Here is a 20,049-nt window from a genome sequence, read left to right as displayed (position 1 = left end):
CTGTGAGGGGAAACCGGAGCACCGAACCAGCAACCTTCTTGCTGTGAGGCGATCGTGCTAACCTCTGAGCAATCGTGTCACCCTCATAGCAATTATCATTTTACATTTTTAATTATAATTTTTTTTACCTGATTAAACAGTTTTACCTCTATATTAATTCCAAAATGCATCCCTTTCCCTAAACCCCCCCCCACCCCCCCCCCCCCCCCCCCAATCTATCCAAGCCATAACAAAGCCCTTTTTGTTTGAAGTAAAAGTTCACTGCAAGCTCGGATCAGGTGCCAGTAAAAGTGACCGAAAGCCCCACTGACCGCTAATAAACTCGCCAACTGTGGTTGGCAAAAAAACCCTGCGTCCTCATTTGTAAATCCCTGGCAGGGATTACAGCGGTTTGGTTTTGATGTTGCCCTGCCGGAGGTGTTGATTTCCCTGCACTGCAACACTCCTGTTTTTTTTTCTGCAGTGTCTCCGCAGCGTCTCTGCAGCTTTCGGAGAGCTCAGTTCTGTGTGTTTGCGGGAGAGGGATGATGCTGATTAGGCGTATGATGTTAATTGCCTCTTCTGCTCTTTGACATCTAATGGCCGCGTAATTAGTCCAGCGGAGCCGTTTCACTCCCAGGTGCCTGAAAGTCTGGTGATCCTGTGCAATTTGCACAACGCGCATTATATCATCATGTGTTATGAATCTGCAGAGCGCCGCCTTGAGCTCACATTAGATTAAGATGTTAATCATAGTGTGCTATTGGTCGTTTTATGATGGTGGTGATGGCTAGGAAATACCTTCTTTATATAATCACAATCAAAAGATGACTTTGGATGTGTGTGTGTGTACACTCTGCATAGGTGCAAAGGAGTTCCTTGTTATTTGCATTTTACTATGGACACACCTAAGAATTCCAGGAAAATCGACATGAAGTGACTTTTTTAGAGTTTTTTTCAGGCTTTTTTTGAGGTTTGGGGTCAGGAAGAGTTTGCAGAAATCGTTAAACATGCATTTTGTTTGATTAAATGTATAGTAAATACAGTACAATTGTGAAAGAATATCATTATTTTATGTTTTAATATATTTTAAAATGTAATTTATTCTGGTTGAATGTCCAGATTTTTAAAAGAAATCTGCAGCCATTGTAATAAGTTCAAGAAACACTGAATGAATGAAACATGAAAAAATATTTCTCACTGTTTAAAGCAGCATTTATCTAAAATAAAAATGTATTTATAACGTTAAATTGGCTTTACTGTTCTTTCTTATTTTGTTATTTAAATTTCAACCAAATTTAATGTGATCTTACTACTGTAAATGAAAGTATTTAAGAAGTCTTACTGATCCCAAAACTGTGAAAAATACCTTGATTGTTTTGACTTGGACCAGTCAGTGTTTAGAAACAAATGTCTGTGTCAAAGTAAATCCTATTTAAATATTTGTTTACATTTTCATTGGTATCGATTTCTTTACCAGCAACAATGACCACCAAAAAGTGGCATCTATAATGCCACTATTTAGTATTGTTTTGTTGTTATTTTTATTCTAATCCAATATTTTCCATAAACTAAAAGCTAATCAGATTTTAATATTGTTGTTATTGGTTATGAATCTGCCGAGCACCGCCTTGAGCTTGCATTAGATTGACATGTTAATTATAGTGTGCCATTGGTTTTTTAATGATCTGTAGGGAATACATTCTTTACATAATGGCATTCAAAAGATGACTTTGTGTGTGTGTACACTCTGCATAAGTGAAAGGGAGTTCCTTGTTATTTGCATTTTACTATGGACACACCTAAGAATTCCAGAAAAATCGACATGAAATGACTTTTTCAGAGTTTTTTTTTTTTCAGACTTTTTTTGAGGTTTGGGGCCGGTAAGAGTTTGCAGAAAACATTAAACATGCATTTTGTTTGATTAAATGTATAGTAAATACAGTAAAATTGTGAAAAAATCACTATTTTATATTTAAAATGTAATTTATTCTGGTTGAATGTCCAGATTTTTAAAAGAAATCTGCAGCCATTGTAATAAGTTCAAGAAACACTGAATATTATTATGTTGAAAATATTGATAAAAAATATTTCTCACTGTTTAAAGCAGCATTTATCTGAAATAAAAATGTATTTTTAACATCATATTGGCTTTACCGTTCTTTCTTATTTTGTTATTTAATTTTCAACCAAATTTAATGTGATCTTACTACTGTGAATGAAAGTATTTAAGAAGTCTTATTGATCCCAAACCTGTGAAAAATACCTTTATTGTTTTGACTTGGACCAGTCAGTGTTTAGAAACAAATGTCTGTGTCAAAGAAAATCCTATTTAAATATTTGTTTACACTTTCATTGGTATCAAATTCTTTACCAGCCACAATGATGACCACCAAAACCAACTTTTTAAATTAGAGTATATTTTTATAATTCCACTATTTTGTATTTTCGTTGTTGTTTTTTATTCTAATCTAATATTTTCCATAAACTAAAAGCTAATCAGATTTTAATATTGTTGTTATTGGTTATGAATCTGCAGAGCGCCACCTTGAGCTCGCATTAGATTAAGTTAGTTAAGTGTGCCATTGGTTGTTTAATGATCTGTAGGGAATACCTTCTTTACATAATGGCATTCAAAAGATGACTTTGTGTGTTTGTACACTCTGCATAAGTGAAAGGGAGTTCCTTGTTATTTGCATTTTACTATGGACACACCTAAGAATTCCAGAAAAATCGACATGAAGTGACTTTTCAGAGTTTTTAAAAGTTTTATGAGACTTTTTATTCGAGGTTTGCGGTCAGTATGAGTTTGCAAAAGTCATTTAAGATGCATTTTGTTGAATGAAATATATAGTAAATACTGTAAGATTGTGAAATAGTGTATCAATTTAAAATTTTAATATAATGTTCCAAAATTTGATTTATTCTTGTTGACTGTCCAGATTTTTTTTTATAAATCTGAAACCATTGTAATAAGTTGCTTAACACTGAATATTATATTAAGTTGAACACAGTTAGAAATATTATTATTATTAGAATTATTAGTCCCCCTTTGAATTTTTTCCTAAATAATGTTTAACAGGGCAAGGAAATTTTCACTGTGTAATAATAAAATTAATAGTAGCAATAGTAATACCAGAACGGAAAACAAAATAACATTTAATCAAAATAACCCAATGGATTGTTAAAATAACCCATAGTTTGGAAAAATAAATATATTTGTATCCATTTCTCAATGAATATAGGTCATGTATTTGGTGCATTTAAACAAAACAGATTAAGTAAACAGATATAATTATTAAAATAATATTTTAGTTACCGAACACATTTAGAAATAAAAAGATTATACCATTAAACTCAAGAAAAATATTGCAAAATAAACTTTTCCATTTTTTTGCTTCTCTTGATTTTTCCTGTTTTAAATTTGTATTTAATATTTTTTTATAACATAAATTTGGTTGTACTAGTTTTTGAACCGTTATCGTACTCTGTTAAAATAGTTGGGTTAAAAATACCCCAACATATAACCCAACTATAGGTTATTATAGCACCTTCCCAACTAAAGGTTATTTTAACCCAATGCATTGGGTTATATGATTTAACCCAAATGTATTGGGTTATTTTGATTAAATGTTTTTTTTTTTCATTCTGGTATAACTATTGCTACTATTACTACTACTATTCATTTTATAATTATGTCTGCATGTGTAAATAAATAACCAACAGTATTCAAAAATATTGAAAATGCTTTTTTTTCCCATTACATTTTAGTTCCAGACATCAAGAATCACAAACAATGAAGAAACAGAACAAAGTGCAGACGGTTATAAACTATGCAAGCAGAAAATCATGTGCAGAATATGGAGCTGTGTGTGCTGTAGAGGTTGTCCAGCAGCTGCAGCAGGCTTCACTCATGCAGTGTCCACACTCCACAATGTACAATACAGCTTAACCACATCCAAACACTTCTAAAAGATGGTCTTGGATGGTGAAACGGATATAAAAACACAACACAGAGAGGTCATTTGTTAAAAAAACAACAACATTATTGCGTTATAGCTTAAACTTTATAAAGCAAAAACAGCATTACGCATGAATATTAATACAGCTGTTTTGTGTCAGTTAAGTCAGTCAGTCAGATCAAATTTTTAACCCAACTGGTTGAGTTATTAAGTAAATAATCAAAAAAAGGTTCAAAAATAAACCAACAAAGCACCAAATATTTAACCCAACTGATTGAGTTATTAATAAATAATCTAATAAAGGTTAAAAATAACCCAACAAAGCACCAAATATGTTTAACTCAACCATTGGGTTAAAAAAATAACTTTTTTTAGAGTGTAAGTTATTTTGTTAGATAAGCTCCAGTACTTCAGTACTGACTAATCTACACTGTAAAAAATGAATCCGTAAAATTTACGGTAAAAAAATGGCAGCTGTGGTTGCCAGTACTTTACTGTTAAAAACACGGTACAAACCGTAAAAGTAATTTCTCATTGTCACGGTAAATTACCGTATTTCATTAATTTATAGAGGTAATATGTCTGTATTTTGAATGACCAACATCTACACATCTTCTGTTACACAGTTAGACATGTTAGCACACCCATATGCAGGAGGAGATGAGGAAGTTACATAATGAACCAAAGCTTATCAACATCAACTTTTCCCACAAGCAGAGAGGTGTATTAATATATAGAAGGTGCTTAGTGTCATTCACACAGCTACCAAACACCAGTGTGGTAACACGCATAAAATTAAAGTCATGAAATAAACATTGTTTATCAATATTAGATGTAACATAAATCTCTAATGTACATAACTGATGGGGAAACAACTAAAAAGATCCATAGTAATGTCAACAAAAAGTATAAAAAGTGATGTTCCATACAGGGAATTCTGGGAAAGTCAATTTACGGTTATTCGCCATATATATTAAGGAAACATACCGTTAACCAGGTTATGGATTTTGACTGTAGCATTTTTACAGTTTTTTACCTTTGAAATCACAGCCATTTTTTACTGTGCAATGTCTATGCACAAATATAATATTGTATAGCTTCCTATTAAAAATATGAATTTAAAAGAGATTTGCGAGGGTGTACTTATATATGCTGGGCATTGTATATTGTTTTGTTGTGTTTATATGCACTAGAAGTTGATCAGTTATTGTGTTTTCAAGTCATTCATACAGGGCAGTGCTTTTGCGCAGTTAAATGGTACTAAAAATTCAAATATCTTTCCAGTAGGAACAAGAAAAGAAAATGCAAGTCTAATTTACAGTGTGAAACGGTCAGCCGAGATGAAAGAAAGTGATGTTTCATGCCCTCCTGAGTTTGTTGTGCACGTTTTTTTGTGATTATGCAGATACGGCAGAGGAAATGCAAGCTAATTAAGAAGCTTCACACTCACTCGCACACATGGGGCGGCATGCAGTCCAAATGCAAATGTCCATGTGTTTGGGCTGGACGTGCAACGTGACTGTTGACTTTCATTAGGCAGGCTTGAATGTGAGTGTCTGGCCCGGGTTCAGCTCTGTCCTCCTGCTGCTCCTCAGGGAAAACTCACCACAAATGTTTGCTTTAAGACCTCATAATGTTCGGTAGGTTTTTTTTACGCAACTCTAATTAAACCATGGGACTTCCAGCCAGTAATAAGCTGCTCTTTCAGTCTTTAAGGCATACTGTTTTGTTGTTGTTGTTGTATTTTTTTTTTTGTTGTTGATAATAAAGTACAGTAAAATGTGCTGTGGAGTTTATCATAAATATGAATTGGTGATTGGGGGTTTGTGCTTGCGTATATTTGAAGCACAGGTAAAAACAGATGGACTTTTGTAAAGGTCCCAGAGTACCTCATTATAAATCACACACACTGTTTTTCTGGAGTCTTGCACAATTCAGACGTCTTCTGCTCTTGATCATTGCATAACGCACGACAAGACCACACGGTTTCTTTTAGCTCCCTGGTTTCAATTATTTAAAAAAAAACACTTTAATAAGCCTTGAACCAAAAATATAAATTGTAAAACTAAAACTCTAATTTGTAATTTTTATACAACTTCAACTTCATAACAATATATATATATATAACAATATATAACAATATATATATATGTATTTATATATATATATATATATATATATATATATATATATATATATATATATATATATATATATATATATATATATATATATATATATATATATACACATACATACATATACATATACAGTTGAAGTCAGAACTATTAGCCCCCCTTTTTATTTTTTTACCCCAATTTATGTTTAACGAAGAGAAGATTTTTTTTCAGCACATTTCTAAACACAATAGTTTTAATAACTCATTTCTAATAACTGATTTATTTTATCTTTGCCATGATGACAGTAAATAATATTTTACTAGATATTTTTCAAGACACTTCTATACAGCTTAAAGTAACATTTAAAGGCTTAACTAGGTTAATTAGGTTAACTAGGCAGGTTAGGGTAATTAGGCAAGTTATTGTATAATGATGGTTTGTTCTGTAGACTATCAAAAACAAATATAGCTTAAAGGGGCTTATAATTTTGACCCTAAAATGTTTTTTAAAAAATTAAAAACTGCTTTTATTCTAGCCTAAATAAAATAGATAAGACTTTCTCTAGAAAAAAAAATTATCAGAAAAACTCTGATAATGTCCTTGCTTTGTTAAAAATCATTTGGGAAATATTTTTAAAAAGAAAAGAAAAATTCAAAGACGGGCTAATAATTCTAACTTTAACTCTACATATGTGTATATATTATTTACTCAAAACTCATGTTCCAAATGAGTTGCTATCTTAAATTATTAGGTTGAAACAAATAAAACCAACTAAAACAATGTGATGGAATACTTATTGATTATATAAAAGAACATATTTTATATGACATAAATGACATAAAAACATAGAAATTATAAAAGTATTGTTAAAATGATTATTACAATTTATACTATATATTGTTTACTACTTGCAGAGCTCAGCATATATGAGAACACCCCTCACAAATCTCTCTTTTAAATTCATATTTTTATTAGGAAGCTATACAATATTATATTTGTGCGTATACATTAGATTAGTCAGTACTGAAGCCAAATCTAAAGCTAATCTGACAAAATAACTTGCAATAATACTCCAAAAACTAGTACAGCCAACTTTATATGTTATAGAAAAATATTAATTACAAATTTTAAAAAAAAGAGGAAGAACCAAGAGAAGCAAAAAATAAAAATTGTTGAAATGTTGTAGGTTGTATTTTTTATTTTTTTTGCTTGAATTTAATGGTATTATCTTTTAATTTCTAAATATGTTTGGTTACTAAAATATTATTTTAATAAATATATCTGTTTGATAAATCTGTTTTGATTAAATCTACCAAATACATGACCTATATTCACTGAGAAATGGAAACAAGTATTCATTTTCAAAATGGGGTGTACTCAATTATGCAGAGCACTGTATGTATATATTGTCACTATTCTTAAATGAGTCTTTATTTAATATTTTATACAATTTAAATGTATTTAACTTTAAAACTAAAAGGTAATAAATTGGAAATAATGGAAATAACTATTAAAGTAACTATATATTATTTTATTTTAATGAGAAGTTTATAATATATATGTATCTAAATATATATCTAAATAAATATCAAATATAGACTGAATTTGGCTTCTGGATCAATGTTATTCTCTATCTTTTTCACATGTATTTTTCTAATGGATTGTTTTTGTTGTAATCCTGCAGTACTCCATTTGTAAAGAGCCCCTGATTGAGCTGTCTAATCCGGGCGCCAGCGGCTCGCTCTTCTACCTGACCAGCGACGATGAGTTCATCATCAAGACTGTCCAGCACAAGGAGGCCGAGTTCCTGCAGAAACTGCTCCCTGGATACTACATGGTACGTCTTAGTAAACTCAGAAGAGTCATTTGTCTATAGCAGCTCATATAGGCTCATGTAAACTTATATATTTTTTAGACTTTTAGCATTTTTTGTTTGATAATGCTGCTGTTGGAGCATGACAAAAAGTCTGCAAAGTCACAAAATACAAAGTAACTGTCTGTTTCATGATACTGGGATTTCCAACTTTCAAAATGATACCGTGAAAAATATTGATATTTGATACTGTTGTTGATACTGTGGAGGACAAACTCCACAACATTAAAAGTATGCAATTGATGCTCAAAGGAAGAAAAAAACACTAAATCATATAATGCTTACACAAGGTATTTTCTGATTAGAAACAAAAGTGTTACAATTTTAATATTGTTATTAATTATTCATCTTCCTTCTGTTGAGGAGAGAGCATGAGAGAGCAAAGCCACTACTGATACTAAACAAAAGTAAGATTGTCTAATTTCAGTATCAATAGTTTACGATATATTGATATTTTTCCATATATCGATATTTTTGACAACGCTAATTCTTTAAATCAGTAAACACTGATTCAAAACCCCCTTAAATCTTTTCATTGTTAACACACATGTCCAATATTATATGAACCATTTTTGTGTGCTTCTGATTGGTAGTTTTTTGTGTTTGTTTGCTCTGAAATCCATAAATCAAGAGTTTTGTTTATTAATTTTTAATCTCCCTTCTGGTGAGAGGAGAAAGTGTGAGAGAGCAAAGCCAGTAACGATACTAACCAAAAGCAAGATTTAGCTTTTTGTGTTTGTTTGCTCTAAAAACTATAAATCAAAGTTGACAGGGCTCAGATGTTTTGTTTGCTGGAGTAAATGAGGCACAATCTGTAAAGGAACTGCCCCCTTTAGAAAGGTGGGGCGGGGAGTAGCAGCTCATTTGCATTTATAGAGATATATGCGAAACTGCCTAAAATAGGGTATATAAAGTGTGATATATTAAGTGATATGTGAGGTATTTTGACCTGGAACTTTAAACACATTAAAAAAAATAATGCATAATAGGCTTTAAATAAATCTATTTCTCCTTCTCAGAACCTCAACCAGAACCCCAGGACGCTCCTACCCAAGTTTTACGGCCTGTACTGTGTTCAGTCTGGAGGAATCAACATCCGTCTCGTGGTTATGAACAACGTCCTGCCGCGATCAGTGAAGATGCACTACAAATATGACCTCAAGGGCTCCACATACAAGAGACGGGCGTCACGAAAAGAGCGGGAAAAGCCCTGTCCCACATATAAGGACCTAGACTTTGTGGACATGCATGATGGCTTGTACTTTGACCCAGAGACATATAATGCCCTGATGAAGACACTACAACGGGACTGTCGGGTGAGTTATACAGTATTTTGTCCTTTTACAAAGAAGCTGTGAGTGGTGAGCAAAGTTGCGCACAATTCTAGTTTGTTTTTAATGGTACTCTATGTAAAGCAACTTGAAAACTAAGTGGCTTAGGGAATCACGAGGTGGACACTTGGGGTTTAGAGATTTATTTGCTTAATTTAATCATACAATAGGGTATTATGACCGTGACAGAGGGCTCTGTCACGATCACGACAGTAGGTGATTTCATTTACACACAGTGTAATATCCATCAGTGATTCTGCCGTTCCCAACCCTTTGGTGCACATAAAGGTTGGGACAATGTTACCATTGCATATATAACGCACACACATACATTCACTCATCACCACAATTCCCAAAAAACACACACACAGACACCAAATACATTTATTGAACTTATCTGAAAGTGTCATGGCTCGTCTTTCGTTGTCTGCTTGTGTGGTGTTGCAGTTCAGGTTACCAGAAGCAACTGGTGAACTCCAGTAGTGGGCTAGAAAGCTTGATATTGCTAAACTTCTGTAGCACGCATGCGCAATCGCTCTGGTAACTGGACTGTCCTAATGTAATCCTGTTTTGGGGGAGAGCTGGGAATACAAAACCAGAGTGATAAGAAGATACATGAATTGACACATATATTGGTCAATATGGTCAATAAATCCAAATTGGATGTATTATTATTGATAAATACACCTGTTATGATAACAGGTGCAATATTTTAATACTCACCCAAGGCGAATTTTGTAGACCTCATGTGGGAAGGGGCATCTAGTATATAAGCCATGCCTGTTGGCTGTTGAAAAGGGTCTTTTGCAGTTTGAGGCAAATAGTGCTAGTGTGCAGCACCTTTTTGTGAAGGTTGAACAGCAAAGTGCAGTAACTTCTATATGTACAGTAGAAGTCAGAATTATTAGCCCCCTTGAATTATTAGCACCTCTTTTTATTTTTTTCCTAATTTCTGTTTAATGGAGAGCAGATATTTTCAACACATTTCTAAACATGATAGTTTTAATAACTCATCTCTAATAACGGATTTATTTTATCTTTGCCATGATGACAGTAAAAAATATTTTACAAGATATTTTTTAAGACACTTCTATACAGCTTAAAGTGACATTTAAAGGCTTAACTAGGTTAGTTAGGGTAACCGTGCAGCTTAGTGTAATTAGGCAAGTTATTGTATAACAGTAGTTTGTTCTGTAGACTATCGAAAAAAAATATAGCTTAAAGAGGCTTTTACAAAAATAAAAGCTGCTTTTATTCTAGCCGAAATAAAACAAATAAGATTTTTTTTCCAGAGGAAAAAATATTATCAGACATAACTGTGAAAATTTCCTTGCTCTGTTAAACATCATTTTGGAAATATTTAAAAAAAAAGAAGAAAAAAATTTGAAGGGGGCTAATAATTCTGACTTCAACTGTATATCTTTATTTTCTTGTATGTTTGTTTGTTTGGAGAATTTTTTTCCTTTATTTTCCTGATACTGTAATTTTTTTTCTGATATCTTTTGTTCATATTTATGAGCAGTTTTTAAATGGTGAAAGTGCTTTTGCGGCTCCGCCATATTTTATTTTATTTTATTATATAAATATTTTTTTGTGACCCATATTCCATCACGCCTCGTCACAGTGACAAATCATGCGCTTAAAGTAAATGTATCAAATGGATTTTTTTATTGTTTTTGAAAGAAGTTAACACTTTCATTCAGAGAAGACACATTAAATTGATCAAGTAAAGACTTTTGTAATATATTTTTTACAAATCTAAATGTTGTTTTGGACTTTCACAGTAATATATATTTTTATATATATTTTTTGTAAAGCTTTTTTCATTGCTAATAAACAGAAATGTTCTCGGAGCCGCAAATCAGAACAGAAGATAGCATAAATAGTTTTCTGTGTCTTTTTGCTCTGAAAACCCTAAATCGAGAGTTAAAATTTGACAAGGTTTAAATGTTTTGTTTGCTGTTGCTGGAGTAACTGAGGCACAAGTTGTAAAGGCACTGCCCTGATCAAGCTCATGTGCATTTAAAGAGATAAACGTGTTTGTGCTTCTGCCAAAAATAGGGTATTTAGCAAGGCATAATAAATGGTCTGTGAGGTATTTTGACTTTAAAACATTAGAGATATAATATATTTTGTACAAAAAATATAGTACAAAAATCTTTATTTTAATTTACTGTAATGAGCGACTTCATGTGACATTGAGGACGTGCCTTATATAAAACAAAGACATTTTAATTTTAATATACAAATACATATAATACATATTTCAAATATTTTCTAAGTGATGTTTAATAGAGCAAGGGATTTTTTTTGTGAGTAATTCCAATGATATTTTTCTTCTGGAGAAAATCTTATTTCTCTTAGTTTGGATTGGCTGCAGAACAAAGCACACTGGTCCAATGGATTGCCTAGTTAAGTTAAGCTAGTTAACTCTTTAAATTACACTTTAAGCTGAGAACTTGTATGTTGCAAAATAAGAGGTAAAATATAATGTACTGTCATCATGGCAGAGACAAAAGAAATGATTAAATGTTAGAAATTTTTTTCTTAAAATTTCACAGGAGTGCTAATAATATTGTCTTTAACTTTACATTAAAATAGAAAACATTCTATTTAGAATGTTCTAACATTCTATTCATTCTACTTAGAAGTCACTCTAAGGTAAACAAATATTGCAGAAATATGTGAGGTGGCGTGGGTTTCCTCATGCGCAATAGGGTAACTGAGTAAACTAAATTGGCTGTAGTGTATGTGTGTGAATGCAAGAGTGTATGAGTACTGGGTTGCAGCTGGAAGGCATCCACTGTGTAAAACATATGCTAGATAAGTTGGCGTTTTTTCCCGCTGTGGCGACCCCTGATGAATAAAGGGACTAAGCCGAAGGAAATTAAAGAATGAATGAATGAATCATTTTTGATCAAATAAATGCAGCCTTAATGAGAACAAGAGATTTTCAATATTAATAAATAAGTCTTACCAACCCCAAAGCTTAAATAACTGTGTACACTGAGAATGCTGTAATTGCTTGTTGTCTCGGACTTTCAACAAGATTAAAAAAACGAAAATTACATAAACACTTAAGGCAAAAGCACCCATTAAACACATTAAAACACCACAGATAGACATCAACAATCACAACCACTGTACCATCGGCTAACTAATCTTTATTGGAATCAAATTTGCTCCTACATGACAGGAAAGGTCAAGTGGGACAATTATATTCACCCTTTTGCATATTGCCATAAAAAAACACATTGGGTGGCTCAGGGGTCAACAATGTTGCCTTACAACAAGAAGGTCACTGGTTCGAGTCTCAGCTGGACCAGTAGGCATTTCTGTGTGGAGTGTTCATGTTCTCCCCTTGTTGCCGTGGGTTTCCTCAACAAGTCCAAAGATATGTGTTATAGTTGAATTGGGTAAGCTAAATTGTTCGTAGTGTATGTGTTTGAATGAGTGTGTACGGGTGTTTCCCAGTGATTTGTTGCAGCTGGAAGGGCATCCGCTGCATAAAGCATATGCTGGATAAGTTTGCGGTTCATTCCGCTGTGGCGGCCCGAGATTAATAAATGCACTAAGCTGAAAAGAAAATGAATGAATGAAAGTCTCACTAACCCCAAAGCTTAAATAATAGTGTACATGGAGAATGCTGCAATTGCTTGTTGTCTTGACCTTTCAACAAGATCACAAAAACAATCATTACATAAACTCTCATGAGGCAAAAACACCCATTAAACACATTAAAACACCACAGATAGACATCAACAATCACAAAGCCACTGTTTATAACTAATCTTTATGAGGATCAAATTTCCTCTTACATGAAAGGAAAGGTCAATTGGTACAATTATATTCATCCTTTTGCATATTGCCATGAATAAAACCACAAGCTGGGTGGCTTAGGGTTTAGCACTGTTGTCTTACAGAAAGAAGGTAGCTAGTTCGAGTCTCAACTGGACCAGTTGGCATTTCTGTGTTGAATTTGTCTGTTTGTTTGGGTTTCCTCCTGGTGCTCCGGTTTCTCCCACAGTCCAAAGACATGAACTATAAGTGAATTGGATAAACTAAAATAGGCCGTAGTTTATGAGTGTGTTTGTAAATGTGAATATGCTGGAATAGTTGTGGGTTCATTCTGCTGTGAGACCCCTGATAAATAAGGGACTAAGCTGAAAGTAAATGAATGAGTAAATGTACCAAAAATCCATCAGATAAACTTGTGTAGGATTTAAAAAAAAAGAGTATAACATATTCAAAAGACTGCACTGAGATTAATTTGTTTTATTTTAATATTTATTTCATGTTTTTCAGTAAGTAAAAAGCTTTCTAGACTGTAAAAATGTAAAATGCTTGGTTCCACACATTTCCTTTTTTTTGTCTTAACATGAATCAATTATGTTAACTTAATTGTTTTTACAAGTTTTAGTTGATTGAACATAAGACATTTAAGTATTTCCCAAAAAAAACTCAAGAATTGTGTGGATTCAACTCATTTAAAATAAATACTTTAAACAACCAGCAAAAGTCATTTCTTAAGTTTAAAAATGTCCTTTGGATTTTCCAAGATTTTATATATAAACCTGCATTCTCTTTTTTTTTTTTACCACTGACAGTCCCTCTAATTAGCCGTAAATATGTTTAGTCTCATCCTCATGCACAAGTACCCTTAAGACTCCACTGTTTCTCAGAAAAAAAGATCATGATAGTCTTCAACTGTGCAGTCGCTTATTAACAGATTCAAAATGTGCTGAGTGGCAAACCTCTGCGCTCAGCTGGGAAACAAACCGCATAAATCCAGTCTGGCATTCCTTTCTATTTCAGAAAGATCAGGCTGTTGACATGGTTCACTAAATATTATTGTTTAACGCATGATTTTTTTTTTCTCTCATCTACAACATTATTTGAAACAGTCAGAAAGTATAAGCGTTTCTACATTCACAATCAGTAAACATTATCAAATGTCTATGAATATAAATGCGGGAAATTTGGAGGACATAAGAAAGCATCTCCATTTAAAAAAAATAAATAAATAAGCTCAGTTTGCAAGTCTCTTACAGTACCGTTTTTGAATCCATTTAGCCGATCTCTGGTTCTCTACATAAAATAGATCATAGAATCTTTCTCGCTCAAAAATGTCAAACAATTGTTTGCACCACAGGCTCATTGTGAATACCTGTATGTACCCCCATCTACATTTCTGGAGAGCACAAATTATGTAGCCAGCTGTCTGTATGGCTGTATTTTGTCTTTAAAACGGAACGCTACGAGGCGGTATGATGCCACCGATGGCCTCTGTTCTGTTTTACCTCTGTGTGGACAGATTTTCTGCTTGCGAGAGAAATTTGAGATCTGAAAAAGCATAAACAGCGGCCTCTGATGGATTTGCGAAAACAAAAACTGCAAAAAAACAAACCTCCTGGAAAGTATTTGGCGCTCTCCAGAAATGTATGCAGGGGTACGTATCAATAATGAGCCTGGGTTGCAACAAGCTGTTTTGAAAAAAGCTGGAAACCTGAAACCATTGGCTTCCATAGTATTTGTTTATCCTACTATGAAATGGTTTTCTTTAGAATAAAACTTTGGAACCACCTGAGGGGAGTAAACAGCGAGCACATTTTTATTTTTGAGGAATAAAAATAACATTTCTATCCTAATTTTACATTTTTCTATAGAGCTAAGAAAGAAGAAGATTAAAAAAAACATCTGGTTTGTTTTAGACTACATTTTCTTTCACTGCAGTGAATAAAAAAATCTTCAAAATATTCCAAAAAGCAAATAAAGATGTGCAGGTTTAACAAAAAAAGTAAGAGCAAGTAAATAATCTTTAGGTAAAATCGTCCTCTATGCACTGCTGTCCTGGGATCATAATTAATATAAAACGCTCTCATTCGTCTTCCTTCCCCATTTGCGCACTGTGCTGTTTTTCAAGGTCGACCTCTGACGTGTACTTTGTAAAGTTCCTCAAAATCAAGCTGCAAGTAAACAGTCCACTAACCAAATTACCCAAATGATTGTGGCATGACGCTGAAGTGTCCCAACACTGTGTTAGGTAACTGTCCTGTGCTTCTCTGGCACTCCACCAGTTTCTTACTGTTGATTTGTTTACCAATAAACATTTTGCCACTGCGATGGCATTCCAGACATGACCTGATGTTAAAAACCGCTTGGAAATGGAAACAAAATGTTCCCTTCATGACAGGCTGAGAGTTTGTCTTTTTTGGCACCACAAGTATGCCCTGACCGGTCACTCTCTGTGAGCGCTCGACTAAAAAGATCAGCCGTAATGCGAGTCACAAGAGGGCCGAGGGAAAACCGAGAACCCGTGTTTCACACAATAATGACCATACTTGGGGACAATCGGGCCTGATGTAGCCTGGCATCTGACTTTAGCCTTTTATGGATTGAAAGAGCTTTTCAGAAGGTCTTTATGTATTCAAATTGATTCGTTTACTATGAATTATGTGCTTTTTTAGCGTAAGAGACAAAATATTGACGTTGTCAGATGCAAAATATTCAAACCTGCTCTGTAAAAAAGGCTGGGTTCACAATTCATTCATGCTGTCCCAACACAAATCCATTAAGTTAACATGATTATAAGTAGATTGAACATAGAACTATTTAGTTTCTTCAAAAAAATATTTTCAGCTTATTTTAAATAAGTCATTTGAACAAGCAGCAAAAATTATTTTTTGGAGTGTGTTGCTTTTCAAGAATTGAGAAAAATCCTGTATTATTTATTTATTTATCATTTTTAAACAGGAAAAGATGAAAAATAATGGGGCCTGACTCATCATGAATGCTGTTTTTCAGCAGGTTCCTGCTGTGCAGAACATAAAAACATATAGACACCCTTAACATCTCATTCATCAACACATGAGAACAGTACAATCACCAAACATACAACATGAAGAGAGAGAGGCTCCTATCTCAATGGTTACAGCAACAGTTGACCATCAGTTGACGAGCATGAGTTTATTTAAAAGTCTCAGTGTTGCTATTGTTTAAAGATGTTGAGGGATCTCATTCCAGGCTTTTCTTAATACATAAAAGAAAGATCTCTGTCCATAACAGTTTTTAAAAGCCGGAAACAACAAACATCTATTTGTTATACATCTGGTAGAAATACGCTAAAAAATGTAGATTTTTTTTTGTCCTAAGGACTTTTTATACAATGACAGGCTGGGTTCTGAATCTCTAAATTATAAATATCTAAAATTGTCACAATCCTTATAAATAAACTGCACAGTTGCAATCAAAACAACTACATTCTTGCCAAAAAATGCCTTAAAAGTACATTATGTTTTCCAGCAGCTGCAATATTTGTCTAACTGTAGTCCTCTGCTTGCCACTCATGTGGGCGGAGTAACAAGGGTGAAGAGGCTGATGAGTGCTGATATTACTTTAATATCTCATGGTTATCAGCCAATCGGTTTTGAGAACCAGACAACTGTTGTATATATATATATAAAAATGTTGGATGGATAGATAGATAGACAGACAGACAGACAGACAGACAGACAGACAGACAGACAGACAGACAGACAGACAGACAGACAGATAGATAGATAGATAGATAGATAGATAGATAGATAGATAGATAGATAGATAGATAGATAGATAGATAGATAGTCTACATTGTAAAAGCACTTTAGAATTAAAGACAAATTGAATTGAAAGTAATCAATCAAATCAAATATAATATAATATAAAAAAATAATAATAATACGCCATTGACCCATGCACGGTACCTCTCCTGAAATGTTCTTGACGCTGGGATGCACAAACTGCAGTTGAAACACATTTCCTGGAGCGCTGTGAGATTTTATTGTTGGCTTTTCCTTCTGGCGACGTCCTGTGCAGAAAGCGAAGTGAACAGTAAGCAGAAAGATTCTCCTGAGTAAGCAGCACTGCAGAGCACAATACTGCCAAATCATTACCAATCAAGAACAAGCCTTTAAATGTTTTCTGTTCGAACAGACAACACTGCCTTTATGGGCTTTCAATAATACATACAGCACATCTCACAGGCGTTAAAAAGTAAGCATTCATTTTAATGGCCTTAAGCTGTAGGAGGTGAATGCCTCCATTATACCATATCTGACAGCTGAGAAATAATGACGCTGTTTTGTTTTGTTTTCTGAGAGATTGGATATGGTGAGCCAGAACATCTCTATTTTGGCTTTCAGATGCATTTATTGTGTCTGTAATAGGCTTTATTAATTTATATGTGTATTTAAATTTATTAAAATTTATACTAATTTCCAGTTGTGTAAGTGAAGTTTATGTATATGAAAAGGTTAGATGCAAAAAACCTCTAAATGCCATCTGAAATTTTCTTTTAAAATAAGCATTTTTATCAGGCTCCTATGTGTAGGTTTAGTAATTTCACCTTTATGACAAAAAGAAGTTCTTTTCTTGCTCTTTAAAGTGAACAAAATTAACATAACCAAAAGAGGCTGAGAAAAATGTAACTTTTTGTTTGAAATTTCAGATGGCACTTGGAGGCTTTTGCATCTGAACTCTTCACATACTAATTTCAAGAGGATCACACACTTATGATTGACCACAGCTGGTCCCACATTAGCTAACAAATGATTCACCAATCAGGTGATTCTGAACTCATCAGAAATAATTCTTACCTTAGTTATCTTCATCTTAAAGAATCCCCCCTTCCACCCCTCCTCCTCCTACCTTTTTCCTTGATAGGGCGGCCCGGCGGTCCAGTGGTTTCTGCACAGGTTCAAGTCCTTATCAGGCCAACGTTTCTGTGCAGAGTTTACATGTTTTAGTCAATGTGTAGTTTACAAAAATATAAGTAGTGAAAAATATTTAAGAATAATAAATAATTATGACATTATAAATGAATAAAATATTAACTACAGTAAAACCCAGCAGTCAACTTTATCAAATGAAATGAGTGTAGTTAACTCAAAATTGACTGAAAGTTTATTCTACTCATTTGAAAAGAGTTTAGAGGTAAGGAATTAAATACCTCATTACTTCAACTTTAAATGGAGTAAGTTTACAGTACTCATATAGATTTTTTTTTTTTACTCAAATGGTTTGTAGCAATCGGTTTTCTTAAACGGTTTTTGGGTTTTACAGTACTCAGTTTGAGTTCTCTTCAATTATTGGGTTTTACTGTGTTCAAATTGCTTTGTTTACTCAAATGGATTAAGGTCACAGTACTCATTAGGATTAGTTTTTGAACTTAAATGGCTTGTTGCAATTGATTTCCCTTAAGTGGTTTGAGTTACCTTAACTTATTGGGTTTTACAGTGTAATAATAATAAGAGGAATATTAAGTTTTTTTAAATAAGTTATAATTAGTTAAAAACACAATATTCCTCTTATTATTAATAATAAATGTAATAATAATTTAATTATTTCTCCATTATTCAATAGTTCTAAATAATGTGATATGTTCATTTTTAATTAATGAATAATGATGATATTAAAAAAATAATATAATGTTTATTAATAATAATTTGGGGAATATTGTGTTTTTTAATATTTTTTATAATCATACAATAACTGAATAATATTGTATAATCTTATATGCTATTAAATTATAGAAATGTAACTTTATTATTATGACAGTATAATTATATTATTATACATGTATTACTATTATTATTATTATTATTATGTATATAAGTTTTAAAAAGTTTTTTTAAATGATTATAAAATAGTTATTAGTTATAATATTATGAATTAAATTATTTAGTAATTGTAATAACACAATCTAACTATTTAGATTCATTATTTGTAAATTTTCCATAGTGTGCGAGTGTGAATAAGTGTGTATGGATGTTTTCCAGTGAAGGGTTTCAGCTAGGGCATCCATTGCGTAAAACATATGCTGGATAAGTTGGTGGTTCATTCCACTGTGGCGACCCCAGATTAATAAAGTGACTATGCCGAAAAGAAAATGAATGAATCAATAAATGAATAGATAAAGATTTATTATTTTTATTGTTAGTATAATGTATGTCATAGTTTTACAATGAAGAGTGTTATTATTCATTCGTACAACTTATGAAATTGTGAATTATAGTAATGGGAATAAATGTCATATTAAGATTAACTATAAAAAATATTGATTATTATTATTATTATTAACATTATTATTAATAATAGTAATTAATAATGAATGTTATTTATAAAATTGTGAATTAAAACAATGGGAATAATTGTTATAGTTACGTTGACTTTTCTTCAATAAGTTTAGACTTAGGTACTTAGGTTAGTCTACAGGCCATTAAATAAAATACAAACACATTGATGTTTTTCAGGTGACTTTCTGGACACACACGTGACAAAAACTGTTTCTGTTTGGTTCACAGAAGGTCACTTATACCTCATGTTCACATATAATGAACACAAGTGACATTTTTTACACTAAACTCTTTACCTAATGGTAATGAATGCCCAGTGACTGTAATGAGAGTTTTGGCTGAGAAATAACAGCACATCATTGTGGAGTCCAGGAGCTATCGTTTAAAACAGAACAAGCCTTATAACATAGAGAATATACCTTACATAACGCAAAACAGGAAGATCTTTCACAAAACAACCAACCGTTCACATGCGTTCTCATTTAGCCCTTATTTGTATATTGAGTCTGAAATCAAAAGCGTTTGATATGCTATGAAAACATGCTGTAACATTCAGAGCTCAAAACTTCCTCCTTGATTGGAGAAGCCCAAAATAACTTGTTTTGTATTTGAGGACGTGGTTATCCGCAGTTAAACATCAACACCCTGTTTTCAGTCTAAACTCGCATATTA

At 32.7% G+C, this 20,049-nt stretch overlaps 1 protein-coding gene across 6 annotated transcripts in view; it reads left to right on the top strand.

Moving 5' to 3' along the window:
* pip5k1bb (phosphatidylinositol-4-phosphate 5-kinase, type I, beta b) overlaps nucleotides 1-20,049 on the top strand; it is a 90,144-nt gene that overhangs the window by 47,662 nt on the left and 22,433 nt on the right. For all 6 annotated transcript variants that reach the window (XR_011016484.2, XR_012383683.1, XM_005166729.5 and 3 more), the window contains 2 exon segments: nucleotides 7,746-7,898; nucleotides 8,954-9,250. Coding sequence is in view for 4 of the 6 variants with exons in the window: in XM_005166729.5 (XP_005166786.1) it covers nucleotides 7,746-7,898; nucleotides 8,954-9,250 (450 nt within the window). In the remaining 2 variants the exon portion in view is untranslated.

This window comes from Danio rerio, chromosome 8, assembly GCF_049306965.1.
Source record: "Danio rerio strain Tuebingen ecotype United States chromosome 8, GRCz12tu, whole genome shotgun sequence".
NCBI classification, from domain to species: domain Eukaryota; kingdom Metazoa; phylum Chordata; class Actinopteri; order Cypriniformes; family Danionidae; genus Danio; species Danio rerio.
Note: the sequence above shows the minus strand (reverse complement) of the source record. Positions and strands in the feature narration are given on the sequence as shown.